This window comes from Aquarana catesbeiana, linkage group LG06 (assembly GCF_042186555.1).
Source record: "Aquarana catesbeiana isolate 2022-GZ linkage group LG06, ASM4218655v1, whole genome shotgun sequence".
NCBI lineage: Eukaryota > Metazoa > Chordata > Amphibia > Anura > Ranidae > Aquarana > Aquarana catesbeiana.
In genome coordinates this window covers 32,928,868-32,949,712 of record NC_133329.1, presented here as the reverse complement: position 1 = coordinate 32,949,712, position 20,845 = coordinate 32,928,868, and the positions used below count along the sequence as shown (strand labels likewise).

Genomic DNA, 20,845 nt, shown 5'->3' with positions numbered 1-20,845 from the left:
GAATAAAAAAATAAGACAACAGTAAAGTTAGCCCAATTTTTTTTATATTGTGAAAGATAATGTTACGCCGAGTAAATTGATACCCAACATGTCACGCTTCAAAATTGCGTCCGCTCGTAGAATGGCGTCGAACCTTTACCCTCAAAAATCTCCATAGGCGACGTTTAAAAAATTCTACAGTTTGCATTTTTTACGTTACAGAGGAGGTCTAGGTCTAGAATTATTGCTCTCGCTTTAACGATCGCGGTGATACCTCACATGTGTGGTTTGACCACCGTTTTCATATGTGGGCGCTACTCACGTATGCGTTCGCTTCTGTGCACGAGCTCGTCAGGACGGGGCGTTTTAAAAAAATTTTGTTTTTATTTTTCTTATTTATTTTACATGATTTTATTTATTTTTACACTGTTTTAAAAAAAAATGGTGTCACTTTTATTCCTATTACAAGGAATGTAAACATCCCTTGTAATAGAAAAAAGCATGACAGGTCCTTTTAGATATGAGATCTGGGGTCAAAAACACCTCAGATCTCGTATTTACACTAAAATGCAATAAAAAAAAGTCATTTGAAAAATGACATTGAAAAAATTGTGCCTTTAAGAGGTATGGGCGGAAGTGACGTTTTGACGTCGCTTCCGCCCTGCAGTGTCATGGAGACGGGTGGGCTCCATCTTCACCTCACTTGTCTCCATGCACAGCTAGGCAACAGACGCAATCGCCTCCGCCGCTACCGACGGCTCCGGTAAGAGGCGGAGGGCACCGGATCGCGGCGGGAGGGGGGGCCTCTCCTGCCACTGATAAAAGTGATCTCACAGCGAATCCACCGCAGGGACCACTTTTATCTTGTAGCTGACCACTGCACGAAAACGGGGATACTGGGGTTATGGCAGCTAGCTGCTGCCATAACAACGATATCCGCCGCCAAACTTAGGACGTACATCGGTGTGAGGCGGTCGGCAAGTGGCTATAGGCAGCTGAATGACACCAGCTGCTATGAGAGATGGCCACATAATCCCTTCCCCATATTGGTTGATGAAATCAATTTTCGTCTGACCAGTGCCCAGGGAGTTGGGTTACTTGATCAGAAGGAATTTTTATTCCTGAAAATTACCCATTATAACATACCAACTTTTTATGTTACACCAAAAGTTCACAAACATCTAAAAAAAAAAAAAACCCTGGGAGACCCATTGTGTCGGGGATGGGGGGACCCCTTGAAAAAGTAGGTAAATACATGGACCAAAGAATTAAACATTTAGTAAGGGAACTACCGTCTTTTGTACAGGACTCTGCATACATACTGCGAAAATGAAACAATATGGAGATTCCTGATGACTGCATACTGGCAGGTACAGATGTGGAGTCCCTGTACTCATCGATTCCCCACTCAGTGGGGATACATGCAGTATCCCAGTGGCTGGATACTAGACACCCATTGGCAGGTCCGCATAATGAATTCCTAATAGAACTATTGGAATTGGTTCTTAATAACAATTACTTTATCTTTGATGGTAAATTCTACCGACAAAAACGGGGAGTAGCAATGGGGGTATCCTGTGCTCCGTCTTATGCATGTTTACACTTAGGCTGGTGGGAGGAAGAAGAGGTTTATCAGCACCCAGCCTTCCTGAGGCATGTTGCCCTTTGGGTACGATTCATTGATGATGTCCTGGTGGTGTGGAGGGGTACTGTGTCACAGTTTGAATCATTTATCGAGGAACTCAATAATAATACCAGAAACATCTTTGTCACTTATAAGGTCGACAAAGATCAAATTGAGTTCCTAGATCTACTGATTCGTAAAAAGAACGGTAGAATTGTGACCAGTACCTTTAGAAAACCCACCGCTGGGAACACTCACCTCCACGCCACCAGCCATCATCCCTGGCCCCTCATTAGGGGGATCCCAGTGGGTCAGTTCCTGCTGAACTTCCTGAGCTTCCTGAGGAACTGCTCCAATTTCAGGGACTTTCAAATGGAAAGTAGGGATCTAACCACTAGATTTAGAAAAAGGGGCTACCCTAATTCTATCATCAAACAAGCTAAACTAAAAGCGCAAAAGAAGCGGAGGGAAGTTATTTTGGGACTAGAAAAGGATGAGGAAGGAACAAATACAACCCCTCAAGAGAGAATAGGATTGGTGACTACATATGGCACCCATTGGAACCACTTGAAAAACTTCTTACGCAAACATTGGCATTTGCTTATGCTTGATAATAAGCTCAAACACATTCTAGGGCCTCAACCTAATTTGATAGCTAAAAGAGCACCTACAATAGGTGATGGGTTGGTTCATAGTTAATACACTCAGAAAACAATCAAAAGTCAATCTAGTCTATTGTTTATCCCACAAATGGAAGGCATGCATGCATGTGGACATTGTTATGAAAACTAACACATTTAGGGATTCTACTGGAAAACAAGAATTTAAGATAAAACCATTTGTGAACTGTTCCACAACGTATGTTATCTATCAAATTATTTGCCCCTGCGGGAAGATATACGTAGGGAAAACAATAAGAGAGTTCAGAAAAAGGCTGGGTGAACATAATTCCAGCATATCCACTAAAGACGACAAATCTCCAGTAGCAATTCATTTTAGAGACCTTCATGGAGCCAAACCAACAGGCCTTAAATGTATGATCATTTATATACTTGAGCTATCAAACAGTAGACGAGATTGGGATAAAATCTTGTTGCAAAAGGAGGCTAAATGGATTTTTTTTATTGAATTCAATGACCCCTAGGGGGTTAAATATAGATATGTCCTTGCAATACTTTCTCTAGGAATTCACTAGCCACAATTATGTTTTTTTGCCACTTTTTGTATCTTTTGCTTTTTGCGCCATTTTTACTTCTGTGTTCTGTCCACACCAGTTCCATCCGTATTTCTTCTTTCAAGGGTTAGTTGTTTAGATTGATTATGACTATCTATCTGTCCCTATTACTCATAGAGCAATGATATAGATGTAAGATCATCTTGGGTACTACCCCTCATCACTATCTGCGAATGGATTGGCACCTGTTTACAATGGAGATTGGGGAAACACATGCTTTTTGTTCCCTCTCCAAACGGATGCACGACAAGGATAGCGGATAAGTGACTGCCTAAACATTGACATTCTCTAAACTATGCATACATTCTTAGGATGTCATGTGCATACAATCAAAATGTTACTGTGGAGGGGAAAAGAAGGGGGGAAAAAACAATTGACACCTATATTGGCAATATATTGACATTCAATTGTATATGTTGACCTGTAGGTGTATGAGGAAGGCCTGTGATTGGCTGATACGCGTCTAGAAGGGAGGAGCTGATAGTCACGTACAGCCAGGCACTGTGCATGTGGACATGGTGGTGCTACTCTGGAGGTTTTTATGTTATTTTAAAGTTTTTATTTTGTAAGTGCAACTTGTCTATTTGGGGGCTTTGAATACATTTGTATACGGAGAACACTATGGTCTCTATACTTATTATTTACATGTCCTGAACTCATGAAATCTTGAGCCAAGCTGGGAGATGATCCGCTTCTTTGGATATTAATGAGCTGAGTTACCATTAAGAAAAGAGCCATCTGGATTACCCACCATTGATTGGGAAGAGGAAGTGAGAGCAAAGAGCTCGTGGGGAGATCCGCATATGAGTTTTGACTCATCTGGGAGGTGAGCGCGCATTTTTACTGGTGGTGGTGCGCACTCCTTTTGAGGACGAACGATCACTGTGGTGGAATTGTGTGGATACACTGATCACAAGAAGAGTTTTTCATGTTTTATTTCTTAATTTTTTCATTTTATGGACTATTCATTTATATGTAGGATTTATTTATTTTAGAGATTGGCACTTTATATTTATAATTTTACACATAGTGCTACATTTATTTATTTACTATCCATTTTGAAATTAGTGTGGTGCACCACTTGGAATGTTTAGCAGCTGTGCGCGTTTATTATTAGGTTATCTTATTTAAACATCACAATATTTTTTACTTGTGGCGCTGATTGTTTCATCTTATAATCTACTCTGTATTAACATGCTCTTATCTGTGGCAGGATATTTATCTTGCTATTTTCAGGACTAGCAATTTAGCAATAAACCTAGATAAGGAGACAAAAAAAAATAGGTAGTACTACGTATTATCAGGGGGGGCGGACTTTTTAGGCTGAGAAACACTGGAGAGGAAGTAACAGTATAAAAAATATAAATTTATTGAAGGTTACAAATACATAAAAGTAAGAATGAAGATTATAACATAAATGCATCTAAAAAGTCCGCCCCCCTGGTAATACGTAGTACTACCTATTTTTTTTTTGTCTTCATATATTTATGGACGTGGCCTATTTTTGCACTTTCTTCTTTGTCTAGATAAGATACCCTGCTATATTACAACTCACAGCCTGTTATATCTAAGTATCGTAATGTAAAACCCTTTTCCCCTTCTTTGACAGAGTGTAAGGATCTAAATAGACTCCTGCCTGTTATCTTATCCTTCCATCCTATACTCTAATTAGAGGATGTAACCAAGGAGTAAACAATGAATGACACATGTATCATGTGTATCCCTTTCCCTTTGAAGAATTAAAATGTGCTCACTTACACATCTTAATAAGCAACTTGTATCGATCTGAATCATCGGATCGGTGTGCAATAGATGTGTGTGATGGATAATGTCTTGTATGTCTAGCGGTCCGCACCTTCAATGGATTGAAGTGGATATAAGACTGCGAGTGATACAGGCAGAATTTGTGCACCTTACACATTGAAAAAGGTGAATACTATTTAGATATGTATATGCGCAATTACCTATTTATCCACTTAAGGACCAGCCTCGTTTTGGATTTTAGATGTTTACATGTTTAAAACAGTTTTTTTTGCTAGAAAATTACTTAGAACCCCCAAACATTATATATTGTTTTTTTCCAACACCCTAGAGAATAAAATGGCGGTCATTGAAATACTTTTTTTTGCACCGTATTTGCGCAGGGGTCTTATAAGTGCACTTTTTTGGGAAAAAATTCAATTTTTTGAATAAAAAAATAAGACAACAGTAAAGTTAGCCCAATTATTTTTTTATATTGTGAAATATAATGTTACGCCAAGTAAATTGATACCCAACATGTCACGCTTCAAAATTGCGCCCGCTCGTGGAATGGCGTCAAACTTTTACCCTTAAAAATCTCCATAGGCGACGTTTAAAATATTCTACAGGTTGCATGTTTTGAGCTACAGAGGAGGTCTAGGGCTAGAATTATTGCTCTCGCTCTACCGGTCGCGGCGATACCTCACATGTGTGGTTTAACCACCGTTTTCATATGCGGGCGCTACTTGCGTATGCATTTGCTTCTGTGCGTGCGAGCTCGTCGGGACGGGGGGGGGGGGTTTAAAAAATTTTTTTTAATTTTTATTATTTATTTTACAATATTTTATTTATTTTTACACTGTTTTAAAAAAAAAATGGTGTCACTTTTATTCCTATTACAAGGAATGTAAACATCCCTTGTAATAGAAAAAAGCATGACAGGACCTCTTAAATATGAGATGTGGGGTCAAAAAGTCCTCAGATCTCATATTTGGACTAAAATGCAAAAAAAAAAAAAAAGTCGTTTGAAAAAATGACATAAAAGAAAAATGCCTTTAAGAAAAGTGGGCGGAGCTGACGTAATGACGTCGCTTCAGCCGTCCAATGGTATAGAGACGGGTGGCGGTCACCTTAGCCTCACTCATCTCCATACCCAGGCACAGAAAGGTCCTGATCGCCTCCGCCGCTACCAACGGCTCCGGTAAGCGGCGGAGGGCGCGGGAGAGAGGCGGGAGGGGGGTTGGCATCTCTCCCGCCACCGATAACGGTGATCTCGCAGCGAACGCGCCGCAGAGACCACCATTATCGTACACAGAACCGGCTCCTGTAAAGATGGATACCTCGGTTGTGGCAGCAGCTGCTGCCGTTACCGAGATATCCATCTTCAAAGTGCCGACGTATATGTACAGGAGGCGGTCGGTAAGTGGTTATATAATAGTTTCTTGAATAGTGTGGTGCACACGTCCATGCTTTCATGCGCAGCAGGCTCTCCACTTTAATCTAAACCAACCGATGTGCCGACCTTTGTCTTCAAGTGAGCAAGACTAGGCTTAGTCGGAGCAAGATCGGCACATGTATGAGGGACCAGATATGCCATATATGTTCGTTTGACTAATTACCTCCCTGGTCAATCGAAACTACAATTAAGGGTTTACGAATGGGAGTTATACACCTGGTGAGTGTCTAGAGATGAAATAACTGTGTGCAGGAGTCCTTGTAAATGACTGTGAATATATTTACATCTGCAATGACAACTAGACTTGATGAAATCACCGAGGTATAGACAGTAATATGTACCCTGTTCCCCCCGAAAATAAGACCTAGCGTGATTGTCGGTGATGGCTGCAATATAAGCCCTACGCCCCAAAAAAGCCCTAGTTAAAGTCCTTGTAGGTCTTCTTTTCAGGGTAGGGCTTATTTTTGGGAAAACAGGGTAGGGCTTATTTGGGGGGGTAGGGCTTATATTGCAGCCATCACCGACAATCACGCTAGGTCTTATTTTCGGGGAAACAGGGTAAAGTGATTAAGTGAGAACATAAAGTAGATGTGTACATAATATTCATGCTTTAGTTCTCTACACATCACAATGTATAGATCTATGCCCACAGTATGATGAGACATTTATCTCAGGCGGAGTCCTGCCTTTTGAATTAAATTATCATCTTAGTGAGTAAGATTACCACATCCATGTCTCTATTTGGACATTGTATCTTTTTGGTTTTTTTCAGGCATTATTTATGATTTCCATTTGCTTATTTATCATTTTTGTTACTATCAGGTTTTAATGGATACATAGACATGAGTTGTTACTATGTAACTTTGATGTATGAGCGGCACACTATTTCAGAGGAATCTTTTTAAAGTGGAGGGCCACCCTGAAAAAAAAAAAAAAATTCACCAGAAATCCTAAAAAAAATTAAAAAAAAACATTTGAAAAAAAAAATGTTTAAACTTACCTAAACCCTTGTTGCTAGGCAGTCTTCCTAATCTGCCTCTTCCTCTTCCGCGGCATGTTCCGCTCCTCGGTGAGAGGCCCCGTTGTCTTCTGGGAACTGTGTGTGCTCCCAGAACACCACGGGGCCATTCACAGAGCGCCGCGCCGCTCGCGCGTGCGCAGTAGGAAACTGGCGGTGAAGCTGCAAGGCTCCACTACCTGTTTCCCTTACCTAGGATGGCGGTGCAGGGACCCGAGAGCCGAGGGACGGGTCGGCCTCGGGCGGCCGACATCGCGGGCACCCAGGACAGGTAAGTACTTATTTAAAGTCAGCAGCTACAGTGTTAGTAGCTGCTGACTTTTACATTTTTTTTCTACAGGGACGGAATCCAGCTTTAAGGTCTTTTCACGTATATCACACAGTTATTTGTTTGATGGGTGGGTAGCACCCGTTTTTAATTACACATAATTAAGTGTGGTTTGTAGCTCCCTTATTTAAACAGATGATGACTGACCAATCCCCAAGCTCTGACGAAGTTCCATGAATTAAGGGAACAAAACATGTAAGCTTTCTTATGCTGGGAGAGCACCCACCATGCACCCCCCCCAGTCTACACTCACGTGTGGAACTTGGGGTACTGAACTGTTACCTGACCACTTTAATTTGGAAAGGGGGATCAAACCCATTTACTCTCAGATGAGCCGCCATGGAGAGAACCAGCAGCAGGTGCTATGGAATGGATAATAGCTCCATTGATCAGTCAAGCATTTCAGGTGAAGATGCACCAATGCCTTGCTTCTAACATGGATGTATTGGAATATCCTTTGGATACACATACCACACAGAGATGCACTAAGATCGCTCTTTGATCAACAATTTGAATATCGCTATGCGCTGGAGGGACATCTATATGATCAACGATCAGTGAGTAACCCTGGCTGTCATCTGTATGTTTGCCTGCTATTATCACAAGGAGGACATACAGCAATCAGTTGGATATTGAAATTGTATCCTCATATAGCATTCATTCAGCCTTGAGGACATACTTGCTTGTCGCAGACTCCTCGGCACAAGGTTACATGGCACACCAACTGGTTTAGATGTTCCCATTCTTGTGGTAGTACACCTTTATATCCAGTGGCGAATCAATTATATTGGACATCTCACATACCTTCATAATTTGGAACACGGGATGAGAACATGGGACTGATCCATACTTCAGGATAAATATAAATATATATATATATATATATATATATATATATATATATATATATATATATATATATATATATATATATATATATATATATATATATATATATATATATATATATATATATATATATATATATATATATATATGTTTTTGCCTCTATTGGTTCCATTTTTTCATTTTCTCACTGACTGAAGGGCTGCAGGTACAGTAGGTGACCACGATATTGTGTCAATCTCGCCGCGATTTGACACCTGCGAGCCCTGTCGCAGGAACACAGCGCCGAGATGGCTCACTCATCGGGAAAGGAAAACTTTGTTTTCCTTTCCTGATGAGCGACAGGCAGTGTTGACAGCTGTCTGGTATGAATCCTGAGGGGGAACGCCGCGCCAAATTTTAAATGAAAAAACGGCGTGGGTTCCCCTCCAGGAGCATACCAGGCCCTTAGGTCTGGTATGGATTGTAAGGGGAACCCCCTACGCTGAAAAATCGGCATGGGGGTCCCCCCAAAATCCATACCAGACCCTCATCTGAGCACGCAGCCCGGCCAGCCAGGAAAGGGGGTGGGGACGAGCGAGCGCCCCCCCCCCCCTCCCTGAGCCGTACCAAGTCGCATGCCCTCAACATGGGGGGGTGGGTGCCTTGGGGGAGTGGGGGCGCCCTGTGGGGCCCCCCCACCCCAAAGCACCTTGTCCCCATGTTGATGAGGACAAGGGCCTCTTCCCGACAACCCTGGCCGTTGGTTGTCGGAGTCTGCGGGCGGGGGGCTTATCGGAATCCGGGAGCCCCCTTTAATAAGGGGGCCCCCAGATCCCAGCCCCCCCACCCTGTGTGAATGAGTATGGGGTACATGGTACCCCTACCCATTCACCTAGGGAAAAGTGTCAATAAAAAAAAAAAAACACAGTACACAGGATTTAAGAGTAATTTATTAGTCAGCTCCGGGGTCTTCTTCCGACTTCGGGGGGTCTCCTTCTGACTTCTCCCGGTGTTCGGCCCCTTCTCCCGGTGTTCGGCCTCTTCTTCTGGGTCCTGCTGCTATCTTCTTCCAGCTCTTTTGCCAGCGAGGGGCCCGGTCTGCTGCCGCTGTCTTGCCGTCACTGTCTCGTCGCTTCTTCTCTTCTTCTGATGTTGACACGATGCTCTCTCTGGCTGGAATGCTTTGTGCGAGCTGCGGAGCCATTTATATAGGCGGTGACCCCGCCCCCTTGTGACGTCATGGTCCCAGCATGCGCGGTCAGGTACTGTATCATGGCTATCTACTGAGTTATTCGTTGATGGGAACAGCGTGAACTATTTTTACATTAGCATTATCACTCTGTCCCGTCAGGAATTTCACAGTTCAGCCTGTATTCTCAGGTATGGGGGGATTACAGGTGCTATAGGGGAGTGCTGTATATTGGGGAAGGGAGGGCTCCCCCCATTGCAGGCTCTCTTGTTTATCCATGTAGGTATATATACACTGTTTACAGGGAGGGTATAGATAGCTTGGTGGGGTCCCATGGATGTGGGTACTCTTACCATATCTATCTTTTAGTGTTGGTTGCCTATTCTTTTGTACTTTGCTTTCTATAGCCAATACATTTTTGTGTAGTTTACTCTTCAGGGTGTGTTTTTGGTCATTTAGTTTATTATTTTTCTTTTTTTTTATTTTTGTTTTTTTCCAGCTCTGATGGGGACCCTGATGTAAAAGGGGACTCCAAACTAATGGGGGCGCTTTGATAGGGACTCTTATATAAGGCAGCTCTGATGGGGACCCTGATGTAAAGGGGGACTCCAAAGTAAGGGGGGCGCTTTGATAGGGACTCTGATATAAGGGGGCTTGGATGGGGGACCCTGAAGTAAAGGGGGGAGCTTTGATAGGGACTCTGATATAAGGGTGCTCGGATGGGGGACCCTGATGTAAAGGGGGACTCTGGTGTAAAGGACTCCAAAGTAAAGAAGGCTTTAATGGGGCGTGGGAGGCTATAAGGGGGACTCTGATGTATTGTAAGAGGGACTCTGAAGTAGGAGGGACTTAAATGAGGACTCTGATATAAGGAAGCTCTGATAGGAACCCTGATGTAAGGGGGATTCAAAAGTAAGGATGACTTTGATGGGAACTCTGATATAAGGGGGCTCTAATGGGGACCCTAGTGTAAGGGAGGGGGGATTTTGATATACAAAGGGAACTCTCATGTATGAGCTTTTTTATTAGGGACTCTAATTTAAGGAGAGCTCTAATAAGGACCCTGATGTAAAGGGGGACCCTTATATAAGGGGATGGGAACTCTGATATAAGGGGGGTCTGAGGGGTACTATAAGGTAAGGGGGACTTTGATGGGACCTCCGATATAAAGGGGGACTCTGATGTAAGGGGAGCTCTAATAGGGACCCTGATGTAAAGGGGGACCCTTATATAAGCGGATGGGAACTCTGATATAAGGGGGGTCTGAGGGGTACTATAAGGTAAGGGGGACTCTGATGGAACCTCCGATATAAAGGGGGGCTCTGATTGGGACCCTAATGTGGGGGGGGGGGGGTTGATGGGTTCCAGTTTTTTTGGAATTTCTCTGCTTTGTATATTGAAGTTTTTGTAAAATATATGATGTGACCCTCATAATGAACAGTTTGGAGACGCCTGAATTAGACCCCAGATATAGGGACATTCTTAATATGAAAGTGTTACTAAACTCACAACAGTAAAATCTGTATATGCAGCAAAACATGCTTATTATGCTCACTGTGGAAACTAGGGGGTTAATCCTATGTATTGTGTAAAGAGGCGGTTTGGTCCTGTCTTCTCTAATCCTCCCCTTCTTCCACAGTCCCCAATCTATTTCCTGACAGTACAGAGCACTGGAGTCACTCTGCACATGCTCAGTTTGGTGTGTATTGCTAGAGAGTTTTTTTTTCTTGGGAGAGTCCATGTGATTAGCACAGGGGCCAATCAGAACTGTCCAGACAGAGGATCAGGGGTCATACAGCCTCTTAGGACAGTCAGGGGAGAATGAAAACTCCTCCTAGAAGCTTTAACCAGACACTGATAGAAGTCACAAGGTTGCTATATACTGCTGATGAGAAAAGGTATTTAGCAGTTTATATTTACTAAAATAATTGCATTTCCATGTTTTGTGTACTGTGGGAGACCAGATATAGTGAATGCAGGCTCCTGGGGAGACCAGATATAGTGAATGTAGGCTCCTGGGGAGACCAGATATAGTGAATGCAGGCTCCTGGGGTTACCAGATATAGTGAATGCAGGCTCCTGGGGGGGGGGGGGGGGGGGCAGATATAGTGACTGCAGGCTCCTGGGGAGACCAAATATAGTGAATGCAGGCTCCTGAGGAGACCAGATATAGTGAATGCAAGCTCCTGAGGAGACCAGATATAGTGAATGCAGGCTCCTGGGGAGACCAGATATAGTGACTGCAGGCTCCTGGGGGAGACCAGATATAGTGACTGCAGAGTCCTGGGAGGACCAGATATAGTGACTGCAGGATCCTGGGAGGACCAGATATAGTGAATGCAGGCTCCTGAGGAGACCAGATATAGTGAATGTAGGCTCCTGAGGAGACCAGATATAGTGAATGCAGAATCCTGGGAGGACCAGATATAGTGAATGCAGGCTCCTGAGGAGACCAGATATAGTGAATGCAGGCTCCTGGGAGGACCAGATATAGTGAATGCAGGCCCCTGGGAGGACCAGATATAGTGAATGCAGGATCCTGGGAGGACCAGATATAGTGAATGCAGGCCCCTGGGAGGACCAGATATAGTGAATTCAGGCCCCTGGGAGGACCAGATATAGTGAATGCAGGCTCCTGGGGTGACCAGATATAGTGAATGCAGGCTCCTGGGAGGACCAGATATAGTGAATCCAGGCTCCTGGGGGGACCAGATATAGTGAATGCAGGCTCCTGGGGAGACCAGATATAGTGAATGTAGGCTCCTGAGGAGACCAGATATAGTGAATGCAGGCTCCTGGAGGGACCAGATATAGTGAATGTAGGCTCCTGGGGAGACCAGATATAGTGAATGCAGGCTCCTGGTTAGGTTGATATGATGTCATCAGTCTGCAGCAGGCAGGAGGAAGCATTTCCTCAGTCTCCTCTCCTCCCAGTGATCAGACTGCAACATTGTAACCTTGTAGTACATCACAAGGTGAGAGGCTGCAGCAGAGGCTGATCTGCGTCAGACAATTGGGAACACAGCCAAGAAGTGCGCAGACACCGGGATTTTACATGACTGAGTCAGAACCTCAGTTCAAGAAGTTTATGGTGACCCTGGGCCTGGGTGATGCCTAAACAAAGATGGTGCCACCCTTTCCGGAGAGGACAGCAGATGACTGCATCCTCATGGGGGTAGGGGGGGATATTGTGATCTCTGTGAGAGGTAATAAACACCGGGAAGTGTTACACTTTACTGAGCATGTATATACATACCGTATCATCTTTAGGCTGATATACCAGAGCTGGCTCATCTTTCTGGGAGGGTTTTTGTGCTTGTGTCCTATCAGACATGTCACCCTATAAAGAAGCGACTCCTGTACTGCCTGAGCTCAGGGCTGATGGAGGAGGAGAAAACTGTCAATATAAAGAAAAAAAAACCTTCCTTATCTTTAGTTTTTAATATTATTTTATATTTCTACAATGTAATCCTGACAGCACCATTGTTGTATGACAGTTTGGCCACTAGATGGCGCTGACAATCATGGGTAATGACTGTAATAGGCAAAATATTTCCAGACTTTGTGACAGCTGAGCTGGGTGAATGTTTGTGAAATTTGTCAAGTGTTTTTTTATGAATACAATCCTAAACGATCAAAAGTTTAGCAGAAATCAGTTCCAATTTAATGTACTTATCACATTTTGGGGACAAATGGTGAGGCAGACACCTTGGGCGCACTCAGAAGAATTTCATAAACTACAACCAATTTTTAGACGAGACAATTACCTACCATTAGGGATGAGATTGGGTCTGGTCTGAACTTGAGTTTAGAATAAACCTGGAAGCTGTTACTCCTACAATCAACTCCAGCCAGGACATTCCCCACCCCACAGCTAAACATACACAAAGTGGTAGGGATGGTCATGACTTTAATATGGTAATTGACTTAATATGCAACATGTCCTTATTAGGTCTATGGAAACCTGGTTGTGACAGACTCACCCAGGACAAAGGCTTTTGGAGGGGACTGAATGCTAGCCTCTTGCCTACCGATTATGGGCCCTGGCATTTGTGGGAGCTACAAGCATTTAGGAAAATATCCTGTTATGAAATGCAAAAGGACGATATTAAGGAGGCCATGATGGTCTCTGCCAGCTTGGGATAGATGTATGTGAAAAGAAAGCTGGTTAATGAGATCTTGAAAGCCCTGGGTCTTCTGTTGTCTACTAGGCTCAATGGCACATGTCCATAGTAGGTCAATGGCACATGTCCATATTAGGTCAATGACCCATGACCATAGTTGACCATGACTAAGCTCCGAGGGGCGGAGCGAAACACGTTGGGGGTGTGGCCTGGCCAGAGTCCAGGCTGAGGTTGCCACTCTTACATTTTTTCCAGGGATAATACAGATGTGCAGCTGCAGGGATTCCCTTTTGACTTGAGCTATTGCAGGAGCTGGGATGAGCTCCATCCTGTGCCAGCACTCCCAGTGGAGGATGATTCAGGATTTACATGCAGTCTTAGAGAGCCTGAGCAGCACATTTTGATGTATTGGGTCGCAGACAGTGACACATGGCCAAAGTAGGTCAGTGACACATGGCTAAAGTACATCAATGACACATGGCCAAATTAGGTCAATGACACATGGCCAAATTAGGTCAATGACACATGGCTAAATTAGGTCAATGACACATGGCCAAATTAGGTCAAAGACACATGGCCATAGTAAGTCAAAGACACATGTCCAAATTAGGTCAATGACACATGTCCAAATTAGGTCAATGACTCACGGCCATAGCAGGTCAATCACACGGCCATAGCAGATCAATCACATGGGGATATCAGGTCAATGACACATGGCCATACAAGGCCAATGACACACAGCCATAGTAGATCAATGACACACGGCCAAAGTAGGTCAATGACACGTGTCTATAGTAGGTCAATGACCCATGACCATAGTTGAGCATGACTAAGCTCCGAGGGGCGGAGCGAAACACGTTGATGGTGTGGCCTAGCCAGAGTCCAGGCTGAGGTTGCCACTCTTACATTTTTTCCAGGGATAATACAGATGTGCGGCTGCAGGGATTCCCTTTTGACTTGAGCTATTGCAGGAACTGGGACAAGGTCACAAGCTACATCCTGTGCCAGCACTCCCAGTGGAGGATGATTCAGGATTTACATGCAGTCTTAGAAAGCCTGAGCAGCACATTTTGCTGTATTGGGTCGCAGACAGTGACACATGGCCAAAGTAGGTTAGTGACACATGGTCAAATTAGGTCAATGACACATGGCCATACAAGGTCAATGACACACAGCAATAGTAGATCAATGACACACGGCCAAAGTAGGTCAATGACACATGTCTATAGTAGGTCAATGATCCATGACCATAGTTGAGCATGACTAAGCTCTGAGGGGCGGAGCGAAACGCGTTGGAGGTATGGCCTGGCTATAGTTGACCATAACTAAGCTCCGAGAGGTGGAACGAAATACGTTGGGGGTGGGGCCTGGCCATAGTAGGTCAATGACACACGACCATAGTAGGTTAATGACACACGACCATAGTAAGTCAATGACACACGACCATAGTAGGTCAGTGACACATGGCCATTATAGGTCAGTGACACATGGCCATTATAGGTCAGTGACACATGGCCATTATAGGTCAGTGACACATGGCCATAGTAGATCAATGACTCATGGCCAAATTAGGTCAATGACTCATGGCCATAGTAGGTCAGTGACACACGGCCATAGTAGGTCAGTGACACATGGCCAAATCAGGTCAAGGACACATGTCTAAATTAAGTCAATGACACACGGCCATAGTAGGCCAATGACACACGGCCATAGTAGGTCAATGACACACGGCCATAGTAGGTCAATGACACACGGCCATAGTAGGTCAATGACACACAGCCAAAGTAGGTCAATGACACGTGTCTATAGTAGGTCAATGACCACAGTTAACCATAACTAAGCTCCGAAGGGCGGACCGAAACACGTTGGGGGTCTGGCAGGAGTCCAGACTGAGATTGCCACTCTTACATCTATTTCAGGCATAATACAGATGTGCGGCTGCAGGGATTCCTGTTTGACTTGAGCTATTGCAGGAGCTGGGACGAGCTCCATCCTGTTCCAGCACTCCCAGTGGAGGATGATTCAGGATTTACATCCATTCCTAGAAAGCCTGAGCAGCACATTTAGCTGTATTGGGTCGCAGATAGTGACACATGGCCAAAGTAGGTCAGTGACACATGGCCATAGTGAGTCTGTGACACCTGTCCAAATTAGGTCAATGACTCATAGTAGGTCACAGTTGGTCAATGACACACGGCAATAGTTGGTCAATGACACACGGTCATAGTTGGTCAATGACACACGGCCATAGTTGGTCAATGACACATGCCCGTATTAGGTCAGTGACACATGGCCATATTAGGTCAGCCACCCATGACCATAGTAGGTTAGTGACACATGGCCATAAAAGGTGAGTGACACATGGCCATAGTAGGTCAATGACACATGTCTAAATTAGGTCAATGACCCATGAACATAGTAGGTCAATGACACATGGCCATAGTAGGTCAATGACACATGTCCAAATTGAGTCAGTGACCCATGACCATAGTAGGTCAATGAGACATACATATTAGGTCAATGACTCATGGCCATAGTGGGTCATAGTAGGTTAATGATGTTACAGCTTCCTTCCGTATTGGGTCTGAATCCAAATTTGGACCAAACCCATACTTCTTCCCTACCTATCAGCATGTCTTTGCAGTGTGGGAAGGAACCATAGTATCTGGAGGAAACCCGTACAAGCACAGGAAGAACATCCAGCTCCATGCAGATGGTGTTCCAGTCAGGATTTAACCGAGGACCTCGGAGCTGCAAAGCAGAAGTGCTAACCACTAAGCCACCAATAGAAATCAGTGGCAAATGTAAAGACCCACCCGGTGCTGTCACAACTCTCCCTCATGCTTCAGTAATCACATTTTTCATCTGAATTCTAAGAGAGCTATGTGCAGAAATCATCTTCACTGGTACGGCACCACGGGTCATTACAGCAAAACAGGAAACAGAAGAATATTACTGTCAGTATCAGTTGTCAGACCTGTTCTGTCAATATATACAATGCTCTGCGCTTACACACACACACACACACGCACACACACACACCTCCGTGTTCTCTCTGCAGATCTTTCTCATGGTGGAAGCTGAATTGGGACTCCCGGTCTTGGTTTGTATGCTTTCCTTGGCCTGTGCCTAAAGTAAGTTCCAGTTTTTGTTGTGTTTTTTTTTTTAACACGTGTTGTGTTAAACCCACTGGTGCCAAACTTGTGGCCCTGAGGGGGCAACATGCAGCCATTTGGCACTTATTATGTGGTCCTCTGGTGATAGTGAAAGAAAAGTACATTATTATATATTATATTAGTATATTATTATTATATATTATACGTTTTCTGTGCTTTACATCCCCTTTTTGTTTTTGGATCGTACTGAGATAAATTGCAATTGTGGCACAAGTAGTTGCAGTCTCTGACCTTCCCATATATCATGTCTGCAGTCTTTGACCATCCCCCGTATCATGTCTGTAGTCTCTGACCATCCCCTGTATCATGTCTGCAGTCTCTGACCATCTCCTGTATCATGTCTGCAGTCTCTGACCATCTCCTGTATAATGTATGCAGTTTCTGGCCATCTCCCGTGTCATGTCTGCAGTCTCTATCTATCTCCTGTAGTATGTCTGCAATCTCTGATCATCTCCTGTAGTATGTCTGCCGTCTCCGACTATCTCCTTTGGAATATCTACAGTCTCTTTGTAGTTAGGAAGTAGATAATAGCAGGCAATAAACTGACACTTCCATACTTACCTACAGTATGGCCGCAGGACACTGTTATCCCTGCCCATTATCCTCATTTTATCCACCTACCTTCCAGGTGGGCTAACCCAAATCACACCCCCACTTTGATGGTTGGTGCTGCCCAGACCCCACCTCTAAATATATTGGTACCTCCCATTATGCCTATTACTTGAGTTGGTCCCATCCAGTCCTCACCTTCAAATATACATGGACCACCCACTCACAGCCCAGATCAATGCTATTAATAAGTTACTACACACATGCAAAAACTCAAATAAGGTTGATGCTTTGATCTCAGGACATGGCCCAGGACACAGCATCAATGGGATGGAGGAAAAGATACAGGACTGTCCCAGCAAACCAGGGACATTTTACATGTATACACTTCAGCAGTCAAAGTAGTTAGTACACATAACAAGGACGGACCCAAAGGATCTATAGAACATTTATTTATATTGTATTTTAAGCTATATAGCTGAAAGTTTGAGCACACCTGGCCAACACACTTATTAGCTACTTGGACATCCCATTCTAAAACCATAGTCATTAATTTGGAGTTGACCCCACCATTGCTATTAAAATAGAGTTGCCCCTCCATAGCCAGTAATTTGGAGTTGTCCCACCATAACCATTATTATGGAATTGTCCCACCATTGCCAATAATATGGAATTGCCCCACCATTGTCATTAAAATAAAGTTGACCTCACCATGGCCAATTCATATGGAGTTGACTCACTGTGGACAATTAATATGGAGTTGACCCTCACCATGGCCATTTATATGGAGTTGACCCCACCATGACCATTTATGTGGAGTTGACCCCACCATGGCCATTTATGTGGAGTTGACCCCACCATGGCCATTTATATGGAGTTGACCCCACCATGGCCATTTATGTGGAGTTGACCCCACCATGGCCATTTATATGGAGTTGACCCCACCATGGCCATTTATATGGAGTTGACCCCACCATGGCCATTTATATGGAGTTGACCCCACCATGGCCATTTATATGGAGTTGACCCCACCATGGCCATGAATATGGAGTTGACCCCACCATGGCCATGAATATGGAGTTGACCCCACCATGGCCCTTATTATGGAGTTGACCCCACCATGGCCCTTATTATGGAGTTGACCCCACCATGGCCCTTATTATGGAGTTAACCCCACCATGGCCCTTATTATGGAGTTGACCCCACCATGGCCCTTATTATGGAGTTGACCCCACCATGGCCCTTATTTTGGAGTTGACCCCACCATGGCCCTTATTATGGAGTTGACCCCACCATGGCCCTTATTATGGAGTTGACCCCACCATGGCCCTTATTATGGAGTTGACCCCACCATGGCCCTTATTATGGAGTTGACCCCACCATGGCCCTTATTTTGGAGTTGACCCCACCATGGCCCTTATTATGGAGTTGACCCCACCATGGCCCTTATTATGGAGTTGACCCCACCATGGCCCTTATTATGGAGTTGACCCCACCATGGCCCTTATTATGGCGTTGACCCCACCATGGCCCTTATTATGGCGTTGACCCACTTTCAATGTTCTTAGAAGGCTTTCCAAAAAAATTTGGAGGGTGTCTGCAGGAATTTGGGGCTATTTGTGAGTTCAGGTACTGATGTTGGATGAGAAGACCCGGCTCACAATCTGCATTCCAATTCATCCCAGCATTGTTCAAAGGGTTTGAGCTCAAGGCTCAACAAAGACTATTTGAGTTCTTCCCTGAATGTTCTTGTACAGTAATTTATGGACCAAGTTATTACAATAATAAGAATGCGCCAATTGCTATTAATAGGCATTCACTTCCAGCATTGTCTAATATTTGTGTTTCCAGTTCCGGGGTTCCCCCAAGATCATGGAGCGGGAACGCTGGCGGTTGGTGCTCAGTCCTGTGTTCGTCGTGGGTGTCATTCTGGCCATCGCAGGACTAGGTGAGGATGCCCAATACAGTACATTATTAGCACCCATTCACATAAACCTTGTCTGTTATTGGTGGATCTGAATGGGAGAGATCACTTATATTTAACATAGGAGGTCCCAATATTGTAGTCCCTGCATCTGTTTTCTTCTTATTATTATTGTTTATTACAGGTATTTTTTATAACACTGACAATTTTCACATTTCACATTTTAACATGACAAAATCCTTGCAGCTTCAGGTTTCTGATAAAATCATAATAAGAGCATACATAGTCAACACATAGCACCACATCCCATAATTTAAAGAGAAAACTAAGGGGGAAAAAAGGGTTGAAAACAACCCAGGGACTTTTAAGGTGCTGAAATTTCAAGGTAAATAGAGTAGGGAAACATGTACAACTATATCCATAAAAGATAATAATTTTATTATTAATTACAATAAAAACAAATTTAATTATGACATGACACCAATATTAATAAAAAGACAGTATGTGTATCTCAATATTCACAACCCATAATGGGCAGGCCGTAGAAAAAAAACACTTAGTTCAATACCACTGAACATGTTTCGCTCATTTGGAGCTTCCTCAGGAGTTTTGGCATAGATTGTGGTATACTCTAAATATTAATAGAGAAAAACATGATTGAGATATAGTATTACATAGTTGCAAGATAGAATTTGACAATCTACAGTAAACATAGATATGTGTAAAAATGTATATTGACAATGAATTGTACATGAACTGAGAAAACAGTTGAAAAAACAATAATAATACATAATAAACAGAAAAATGATAATACATCAATATTTATAATCTTACCAGGCTGCCACAAAGACAAATTGTATTGGATAAAAATTGCTTGCTAAGTAGCATCAGCAATGCAGCAACATCAACTAAGTCTCCCATACCACAGGTTCCCATCTTATATGGCCACAGAAGGTTATAGAATTTGTGTATCCTTAATAAAAAGGACAAAATAGTGTGAGGGATAAATGGGAATAAGTATTTAAAAGTTTAAATTTGAAATTAAATATCAGCCAGGGCGTCTAACACTGACCGTATTGTTCATGTGGAGAATTACCTTTAATGGAATCATTGATCTTTTGCTAGAGGTAGAAACCCCTCTCTGCAAGTATGGAGGGCAGTAATAGGTCAGTAAACTGTGGGGAGGCCATGGCCAAAGCTTTAGGAATCATAAATGGTATTCCATGAAATAGATAATCAGAAGGTGCTTCTATAGAGTAAAAAAGAAAAAGAAAAACTAATTGAGACAAAATCCTTGTATGCAGTTTCTGTCAAAACCAGACATAGCTGCACATGGGACACTTACTTGTAGAGGAATCAAAGAGGCACAGCGTTTGGGAGAGATGTAACCCCTCCCTCCGGTGGAGAGCCTGTGACAGAGAGTTGCCGTGTGTAACCGCATTCTTATAGACCTTCCATCCCGGCGGCGTCTGACGTCACCGCCGGGATCTCTTTTTCAGAGATGACATGCAAACTTGTTTTGAACAAATCCCTGTGTGGAGAAGGTTCGTTGATGACATTTTTTTCATTTGGTCGGGTACTAAGGACTCATTTCTTTTATTTTTGGACCATTTAAAGATCAACTACAACCTTAAATTTACATTCAAGCTCAGTCAACATAACCTTACCTTTTTGAA

General features: G+C 43.5%; 1 protein-coding gene across 5 annotated transcripts in view; it reads left to right on the top strand.

Moving 5' to 3' along the window:
* The window catches only part of LOC141148280 (interferon-induced very large GTPase 1-like), a 203,949-nt gene that overhangs the window by 3,985 nt on the left and 179,119 nt on the right, over positions 1–20,845 (top strand). For 2 of the 5 annotated variants that reach the window (XM_073635561.1, XM_073635560.1), the window contains exons 1-2: positions 16,539–16,654; positions 19,097–19,193. In XM_073635561.1, the coding sequence (XP_073491662.1) occupies positions 19,118–19,193 (76 nt within the window). In that variant the 5' untranslated portion in view covers positions 16,539–16,654; positions 19,097–19,117. Of the gene's footprint in view, positions 1–7,768; positions 7,937–16,538; positions 16,655–19,096; positions 19,194–20,845 lie in introns of those variants that run through there. The other 3 variants (XM_073635562.1, XM_073635559.1, XM_073635558.1) reach the window with 2 other exon arrangements.